The 10,014-nt window shown below is 36.1% G+C and overlaps 1 protein-coding gene across 2 annotated transcripts in view; it reads left to right on the top strand.

Annotated features, from left to right (window-relative positions):
* Window positions 1-368: 368 nt before the first annotated feature.
* tulp3 (TUB like protein 3) overlaps window positions 369-10,014 on the top strand; it is a 28,852-nt gene continuing 19,206 nt past the window's right edge. For both annotated transcript variants that reach the window (XM_016512128.1, XM_016512127.1), the window contains exons 1-3: window positions 369-450; window positions 8,170-8,211; window positions 8,556-8,607. In XM_016512128.1, coding sequence (XP_016367614.1) covers window positions 434-450; window positions 8,170-8,211; window positions 8,556-8,607 — 111 coding nt within the window. In that variant the 5' untranslated portion in view covers window positions 369-433. The remainder of the gene's footprint in view (window positions 451-8,169; window positions 8,212-8,555; window positions 8,608-10,014) is intronic.

Here is a 10,014-nt window from a genome sequence, read left to right as displayed (position 1 = left end):
TAAAAACAATTCTCCCACTTTAACGATTTATTTTATATCTTCAGTGGATATTTTGTTAGTGTAATTACTCCAGTGTAATCTTGTTCAGAGAGAATGAACAATGATATATGTTACTTTTCACTGCGCATTTCCAAGATGGACCAATCACAGTCGTTTACGATGAGTGGATTATTTTAGACGATTTTATAGAGATTTCAGAGGGGGATTTCCATTTGTATGAAATGAAATACCAATCGATTTTACTTATAGACTGAAAGTATATAATTTTTTAGCGTATGTGGAGGAATGGATTTTCTGAGCATCACGCGCCCCCTTGAGGAAGAAACGTCATTTGACGCGTAACCGTGTGCGCATGCGCATGCTGCGGATTTTGCGCACGGGGACGCACGCGACGCGGCAGCATCGGAGGAATCCATAGCAACGGCGGATAAACATGAGTTACTACAGCAGGTAAGACACCGATGGAAACACAGTTCTTAGAAATGATCCAAAAGTGACGTCCGTTTGGGGAGCACTGCGTGCTTGTGCTTGTGTGCTTACATTCGTGTCTTTCGTAACTTTGCTGTGTTTTTTCGGTGGGTCCTGTTGCGTTCCGCGCGTGCTGTAACAACAGCCCAAGCTAAAAACACAAAACAACACACGCAGACTCTGCAGAAACACACAAATCCCAATCAAACAGCTGAAATATGAACAGAAACGAGGTCAAAATGAAGCAGGAGAGTGTGAAAGAACGCAGTCAGCTGGATTTGATGCGTGTAACGGTGGAGCAGCGGCTAGCTGGAGGATGATAGCAGGGAAAACATGAAAATATCGCTGTATGATCGACATTATAGTGCTAAATGAATAAATATGATGATCAGCTACTCATCTGTAAATCACAGCAAACGCCTCGTGGCTGAATTTATCTTTATGAATGGGAAAATCTTTGATCAATCAGTGCAACAGGCTGTAATTCATTAACAATCACTCAAATGAGAGTATGCGTAATTGTTACTAATACATATACATATCATCAAATTGCCGTGACGTGGTCATGTGATGTCATTTGTACGTAATTACTATATGGATATGACGTCATAACATAGCCGCAGAAAACTGGACTTTTACATATATTTTCAGTTTACACAGAGTTTAAGGTTTCTGGCATTTTTACATTGTTTTCATAACAGTTAAGCCCCCTTTCTAATTGTTGCAATGCCAAAATAATTTATTATTATTTTAATCGGGAAGTATTTATGCACTAATCAGGTATTTGTTGCAATTCCTTTACATTTTAACAGATTTAAAAATAATAATAATATGCAGTGTGTCCAGATTTTACATCATATTTTAGAATCGTTACAATTCGAGGGGGAAAATTGCTTAAATGTTATACAAATAATATCACATCACAAAACTATCCAAGTGACAGAGCAGTACTGCTTATCTATCAGTTTTATCCTCAGGAATTTGCATGAATTTTAGGATTAGGTTTGGACAACCATAAGTAAACAACGTGATATTGATGTTAGCAAAGTATTCATATATTACATTTTTATTAAAGGTGTTAGGTGTTCTGTTGTTGGAAGTAATAATGAACAGCAGTCGTCATTTACTCCCGACATCTGAGCCGCTGAAGACGCAGTGGATTACCTTTGTTTGTGAAGGGAATGCGCCGATCCCGATCTACATAAATGCATCTATCTTCGCACGAATCATTCGTGATCCAGCTTCACCTACAGAAGAAGTGAGTGTAAGGTTTTATAATGAATCTTTACAAATCGCCTTTCCTAATAGCGTGCTAGTTAGCGAGTTTCACGATGAATGCAGCTGCTTTTCATTAAGACCCTAAAGAATCATGTCAACTTGTGGAAAATGGGCATCCGATGACCCCTTTAAATATTTTCACTTATAACATAAACGCAAACTACTCACTTTATTTTCTTTTGATTATATTGGTGAAATTACCAATTCACATGTTTATGAATGTAGAAAAATGTTTCTATAAATAGTCAATAGTATAAAAAAATGAAATATGTTAGCATGAACTGATAATCTAATCAAATCAATTTTATAACATTGTTATTTTTTATTGCATTTTTAAAATTGTTATTATATTGATTATATATTTATACTTTTTTATTGAATATATACTTATTATTTTGAAGATGATGATTTATTTTTTCTAAGAGTGTCTAATTTTGTTCTGTTAGACAAATTCTCTGCACTGCCAAAAATACTTTTCTTTTTACATTTTCTAGATTGTGAAATTTACTAGCAATTTTTAAATGAAAGTTGTTTCAAAGTCAGTCGTACACCAGTTTTTTTTCTTCAGTGTAGTTCTTTACTGTTCTGCTGTTGATGCTGCTCATACGGAGTGATTAATTAGACAGTCTCTCGTTATAATCGTTTAGCAGAGTGTTGTTGATGCAGCTGGAATCTCTGGCCGTCCTTGGCTCTGTCCTGAGCCGAGTGTGTTGCAGGACTAAGATCATTTTCAACATCTGCTCTCAGGTTCTTTGTGTAAGTTTTGACCTCCAGACACGACCTGGGCTTCTTCCTATCAGACCCACGGTGCCTGAGCTGGAATTCGGTTTGGATTTATCTGCAGCATTTGTTTAACTTTCAGCCTTCTTCTGAGAAGAGTTGACAGTTTTCCTAAAGTCACATCTCTGATAATGATGAACCAGCTTCTATTTTGGCTTCTGCCTTGCGTTTGACTCCTAATTTCATCTGGATTCTGGATTGTTTCTTGTGTTGTTTTGTGATCTGATGAGGTTGTTTTATCTGATCTGGTCCTCTTGTTTGCAGTTTTCTTGTGTCCTTTGAGTTTCTGAGCAAATAGAGTGCAACAGTGGCTTTTTAAATGTTTACATTTTCTCAAACCAGCCAGTTTGAGATAAGCCACAAAATTGATTCAAAGCAAAATCTATTTTAAAGATAAAGGTTAAATATTTTTTTTTTTAGAGGTAATGAACTGCTCATCTGCATATTATGTAATCAGAAATGACAGTACAATATGAAACTATAACTTATAGATTGTAAGCACAAAAATGAAAAGCATTCAAAGATATAAGTTGTTTGAGAGTGTAAGGAGACTGAATCCATTACATCATTTGCATTGCTTCACTGGAGTGGGCGATCATTGCACAACGTTTTTCTGCTGTGATTCCTGTTTCTATGGTTACTATGACTTCTGTAATTGGTGGATTTGCTTCAAGATTAAAGGAATAGTTCGTCCAAAAATAGAAATTTGCTAAAAATGTCTCACTCTCAGGCCATCCAAGATGTAGATGAGTTTGTTTCTTCATCAGATTTAGAGAAATTCAGCATTGCATCACTTGCTCAGCAATGGATGCTCTGCAGTGAATGGGTGCCGTCAGAATGAGAGTCCAAACAGCCCTTAAACCTAACGATTGCACTGAGTAATCCACACCACTCCAGTCCATCAATTAACATCTTGAGAAGACAAAAGCTGTGTGTTTGTAAGAAACAAATCCGTGATTTAATTTCAAACCTGTTGTTTCTGGCTAAAATTTGAGTCCATAATCCATAATAACGCTTCCTCCAGTGAAAAAGTTGTCTGGTCTGAATCAGGAGAGAAATCTGCAGAGATCAAGCACCATTTACAAGCCAAAACATCTCTAAACAAATATGTGACTGGGTTTTGATATGAGAGGACAACAGGAAATTGACTTTTTGAACACTGGAGGAAGCGTTATTATGAATTATGGATTCATATTTTGGCCAGAAGCGACAGTTTAAAGTAAAAAATGTCTTAATAATGGATTTGTTTCTTTTGGCTTCACAAGACGTTAATTGATGGACTGGAGTGGTGTGGATTACTTGTGGATTATTGTGATGTTTTTATCAGCTCTCATTCTGACGGCACCCATTCACTGTATATTTTCACATTTCTCAAAGCTCATGTTGGATCTGTCTTGAAAGCTTTAATTTTGGGGAAAATTGGTAAAATAAATGTTTTTTACATCTGGACCCCGACTGTTGTGGTCTGTTATAACCAACAGCACTGAGACGCAGAATACATTAGGCTTGCTGTGTGTGTGTTTGCATGCATGTTGGCCTGTTTATTTGTCTATTTGCACATGTGTGTCTCCTAGATCTCTTTTGATGAGTGCAGCTGGCCTGGATTCACATATCGCAGCGTGCATTTTCAAGGAGTTCATTCACAAAGTCAGAAAATGGTCCATCCACTCGCAGACCTGATGAATAAGTCTGAGAGTGTCATTATGGCGCAATTACGGTCTGTTCGGTAGCCATTAGATGAACGTGGAAGTACAGCACAGCCTGAGATTGGCATCATTATCAGAGCCGTGAGAGGAAATGACACGCTGCAGATGAGACGATTGTGGTTTGCGTTTACATTCATAATAATTTACATAACAGACGTTTGCTTGCCAAAGCGACTTACACAGCAGTCTGGGTTTTAGAGCGTATTTTCACTACTTGTTCATAGCATTAAAGTAACAAACTTTCTTCTTTTTAAAATAAGAGTTTAAGAACTTGCTCCTCAGTCCAAAAAAAAAAACATTGATTGAAATTAAACAGCAGATACATCTTATTTACTCTGACACGGTGACATTTACATGTCAATGATGTCCACATGATAATCAGACACTTCCATCCAGACACAATGAGATTAAAAAGGAGGAAGTAAAATGGTGACCATTATTCCTAAAAAGGATTTTGTCTGATAGTTTTATGACAATTATGTACAATTTGATGCATAAAAGGGCATTTGAAATCACTGCAAAACTTTTTAAAGTAATATTTCAGAGAGAGGGTGCAAAATGATTGTTTAATAGTTGAATAGTTTTTCTATTCACCTCAATGTTTTTCTCAAAACAGTGTTCACATCTCTGAACAATTAGTTTCTTGTTCAAACCAGATTTGAATTTCTTATTAATTAAAGCAAATTGCACATTTTGGCCCATTTGCGCAAAAGGGCAAGTACATTTCTTAAGTAAGTATCTTTCTACAGTTTGCACAATTCTGAGGCATGAATTCCAGTTTTTCCTCAAATGATTGGGCTTATTTTTTGAAACTGTTTAAACAACAAACTTTAAGTTCAGTTGTCAACTGTGTTATGGGACATCACAACTCTATTTAGGACTGAACGATTTTGGAAAATAATCTAATTGCGATTTGTATTTCCGAATATTGCGATTGCGATTTAATATGCAATTATTGTTTAAAGCACTTTATGTTCTGTATTATTCAACAAAGACAAGCTATAAATCATTGTATAGTATGACCAACACACTATTAGATAGATTAAACATAAATGTTCTTTTCTGTAGGCCAGGCCTATATGTTACGATGAAATTAGGTGATGCATGAATTGATATGAATGACATTTTTATTTAACAACTACAATCACAGTTGTATATTGACTGATTTGTTGAACTTCCAACCTTGTAAGCATGTAATAATTATGACAACATAAAGCACTGACAAATAAGCCTGGTGTAAACATTAATATGAAAGTCAGTAACAAATCACACAAACGAAAGCAGATTGCAGAAATATAAAAACAAAGCGGACGTCTCCTTATGCTTTCTCTCGCCGTACTTTGATGTCATACACCGATCTGATCTTCAAGTCGAACACACCTCTTTACTCTCGCGTGTCATTGAAAAATCGCGTTTTTTCATATCGTGATATTATCGCAAATGCAATTAATCGTTCAGCCCTAACTCTGTTGCATGTCTGCAAAATGTAGTAACTCGCACAAAACAGTTCATTTTTCTTATTTGTGTTGACTCTGTTCTGTATTTTTTCCCTTAACCCAGTAAAGTTCACATCTCTGAACAATTTCTTATTAATTCAAGCAAATTGCACATATTTTGGCCCATTTGTGCAAAAGAGCAAGTACAACTTTCTACAATTTGCACACTTTAAGCAAGGAGTTTTTTTCAGTTTTTCTCAAATACTTTGGCTCATTTTTGGCCATATTTGTCATTTTTGTCGTAACTGCCAAATTGCATGTCTTTAATATGCAGTTACTCAACCAAAAAATTAAACTCATGCTTCAAAACCTGGTTATTATGTCAGTAAATTGGCCAGTTGGTCTAAATGTTCAAAATGTTTAGATGTTTGTTTCAGCATGGCAGTCAATTCTGGAAATGTTTGTTGTATAACAATATCTATTTTGTTCTTCTCTTTTGTTTGCACTGACTGCTTACTAATGATATGTTTAGTCTATAATGATATATTAAGTTGTCAACTTAACTTTTTAGATACAGATTTCAACAGTAGGTAAAAGTTTACTGGGAAAAGCAATACTGTAGCACACACAAACATTTGTAAATTTAGCAGACATCACAATCATAATTGTATATTTATGAAATATACACATATTTCGGACAGATTTTGATAATTTGGATTTGATGGCTCCCATGATGAAAACATGTTTAGAGATTTTGCACTCATCAGTTTTGATCAACAAACCATGTGCATTTATGTAAAGTGTAGACAAATGTACTTTTGTGCCAAAACACATAAATGCATTAGAAATATAAAGCTAGCTGGAAAAAGAAACAAATTGTTCAGAAATCTGAGCGTATTGTTTTGAGAAACAAAATTCTCATTTGAGCCAAAGCGAGGAAAACTGAGAAAAACTGTAGATGTTTTAGGTGAGTTACTATGCATACATGCAATGGAGATGTGATGTCCCATAAAACAGTTGTGACAGTTGCATTTACAGTTTAGAGAAGGTTAGGACTGTTTTCAAAAATGATTGAGGAAAACAATAAAACCACATTAGAGCTGTACGTTATGATATATTGCAGATGTCAAACATGCATTTCTGCAGTCGTGCTCTGCAGTTGTGTGTGTAGTTTTCGGCTGGCGGGTTTCACGTGGAGAAGAGTTCACACTTCAGAGTGACACCAAACGCTCGGCAGCGTCATGCTTTTCAAAGGGCGTCTGTGGGATGTTGTTGCCATAGTAACAGCAGCAGCCCTGAGGGCTCACCTGCGGCTGTCATGTGTGTGTTCCCTCATGACCTGCACAGGTAGAGATGCCCCAAACCCAGACACACACACACACACACTCACGACATGGAGACGGTGAAGAGCTCTTCTCAGCCCGCTTACAGCCGCTGGTCATACAGGTACACACACACATACAAGAGACAGAACAGAGGTTTAGTGTTGAAAGTTTGTGTTTCATATAAAGGAGTGTGTGGTTTGGATTCACATGAGGACAGTCGCTCTGTTGTGTGTTTGCACTCATTAAGTTCACAGTGTTTCAGTTCTTGAATGACGCTGCTGTTGTTTCCAAATATGGATATTGATTCCTCTATAATGAAAGATAGCATGTTAAGTGAATGAGTATAAAGTAATGGATGGACGGATGCAGGGTTAATTGAGATCATAAACATTGATGGGAAAACATGTTTTGTTGCCTGTGATTGATTCCTAAAAATATTACATTTGGTACAAATGGATAGATAGATAGATAGATAGATGGATTGATAGATATAGCTTAATTTAATCCATTTGATCTTTCTTTCTTTCTTTCTAGTTTGTTTGAATTGCTTGGTGAAACATTTTCTGCGCAGACTTGTATTTTTGGTGTTAAATATTGGAGGAGATGACAGAGAGAGTGTCTTTTGTTAAATTTTGTGTTGGTTAAAAGTAAAATGGCAATATGCACGAGTAGGAGAAATAAAATTGAACAGAATCAGGAATGTAAACTTGTATCAATTTTTAATGCCATTGTAAAGACTGTTGATTGATTTTAGTTTTTATAAAGCTGCGTCCTGTACTGAAATGTTTGTGAATGTTTGGTGTTTTGGAAGGGTGCTGTGCTCTGTTGTAGAAAATTAACTTCGTTTTACTCAATTCATGTAAGAAATAGGTGTGTTTTTAATGTTCTTTCTTTCTTTCTTTCTTTCTTTCTTTCTTTCTTACTGGAGAGCATCTGTTAGTGTGTGTGTGTGTGTGTGTGTGTGTGTGTTTGTGGGGTGTTACCTCAAGTTGTCATGTTGACGCTGGTAACCACGGCGACACAGGTGTCACATCAGACAGCTTGTGTGTCACCTTACCTCCGTGAGCATGAAACATTAATTCAGGTGTGTGTTCATTCGTCATCTTCATCACTGACTCTTCCTCTCTTGTGTTTCTCTCCCCTCTCTCTCCATCTGTCATCGCCATGGAAACAAAGAGCCTCCAGTTCTTCCAGCTTCGCGTCCGCTGCCATGACCAGGTACAACAAACTCACTATTGTATGCTGTGATGCTTTAAACAAAAAAAACAAGCTTCATATTTATTCGTTTAATGCAGATCTGAAATGTTTCTCCGGTCTCTGCGGTGTGAGTGTTTATGTGGGTGTGTGTGTATTTTTAGACACACAGTCATGTATAGATGTGTGTATGTGAGAAATTGATTTTCTTTCGTTTGGGTGTCTTATCGGTTGCCTAGCAACGCAATGACTGACAGATGACTGATGGTGGTTAAAACACTCACACTGCAGCATTCATTCTCTAGTCTCAACATGGGATGGTATAAGTGTGTGTTAATGGGTTTTTAATGTTGTTTGTTGTGTTTCAGTACGCTGGAGGACAACAGTCTGAACCTCAGACAGCAGAAACTGGAGAAACAGGTGAGACTCATTTACACAACAAGACATAACACAATCATCAAAACACAAAAACACATCAAAACAATAACATGCCAAAACACGGTAAAACACAATAGTACACAATAATATATGTCAAAGTTCAATAATACATGATAATATGCATCAAAATACAATAAAACACAAAAACACACATTTCAGAACACAATAATATGCATTAAAATACAATAAAACACACACAAAAAAAATCACATTTCAGAACACAACAATACACAGGAATATGCATTAAAACAATAAAACACAATAAACAGTAGCACATGTGAAAACACAGTAATACACAAAACATGCATTTAAACATTAAAACACAATAAAACAATAATACGCAATAATGTGTCAAAACACAAAAAATACAAAACACAATAACTCATTTCAAAACAAAACAATACACAATAATATGAATTAAAACACAATATAACACAATAATGCACAATAACACGTCAAAATACAATAATACACTATATGGGCCAGTTTTACTAACAGCTTGCGCCAGCGCAAACCATCTTTTGGTGTTAAAATAGCACTGTCAGATTTTACTAAAGACGCGCAGTGAAGAATTAGCGCTGAAAAGGCATAGACACAGTTATTTTTGCGCCTGACCTTATTGAATATGCATTTGTAGGAGTTTCCCTTTCAGACGCAAAATTTATGGGAGGAGAGTATTAAAGAGGTCATATGATGCTGCTAAAAAGAACATTATTTTGTGTATTTGGTGTAATGCAATGTGTTTATGCGGTTTAAGGTTAAAAAAACACATTATTTTCCACATACTGTACATTATTGTTAAAGGGGTCATATGATGTTGCTAAAAAGAACATTATTTTGTGTATTTGGTGTAATGCAATGTGTTTATGCGGTTTAAGGTTAAAAAAACACATTATTTTCCACATACTGTACATTATTGTTGCTCCTCTATGCCCCGCCTTCTGAAACGCGTCGATTTTTACAAATCTCATCGGTCTGAAAAGCAAGGTGTGCTCTGATTGGCCAGCTGTGAAAACAGAATAATACACAATAACATGCATCGAAACAAAAACACATCAAAACACAATAAAACAATAATACACAATAATATGTCAAACCCAAGCGGCAACCTCCCGCTCTCTCTCGTGAAGCCAACAAGGAAGTGACTTAAACTGTAATTCGTCAACTGGCCGCTAGAGGCTGGCTGCAAAAGGGAGTCAATCCCATAGACTCCCCATGTTAAAATGCCCAACTTTACAGCAGAAAAAAACGTTTACAGCCTGGTTCAAAAAATTATTTTGGTCTATATAGCTAATTTTGCCCTTCATGACAACTGAGGGGGGTGAATTTATTTTATAACTCATCCGTTTAAATTATATTAAAGGGGTCATATGATGCGATTTCAATTTT

The sequence above is a fragment of the Sinocyclocheilus rhinocerous genome, unplaced genomic scaffold (genome assembly GCF_001515625.1).
Source record: "Sinocyclocheilus rhinocerous isolate Xijiao unplaced genomic scaffold, SAMN03320098_v1.1 scaffold475, whole genome shotgun sequence".
NCBI lineage: Eukaryota > Metazoa > Chordata > Actinopteri > Cypriniformes > Cyprinidae > Sinocyclocheilus > Sinocyclocheilus rhinocerous.
Note: the sequence above shows the minus strand (reverse complement) of the source record. Positions and strands in the feature narration are given on the sequence as shown.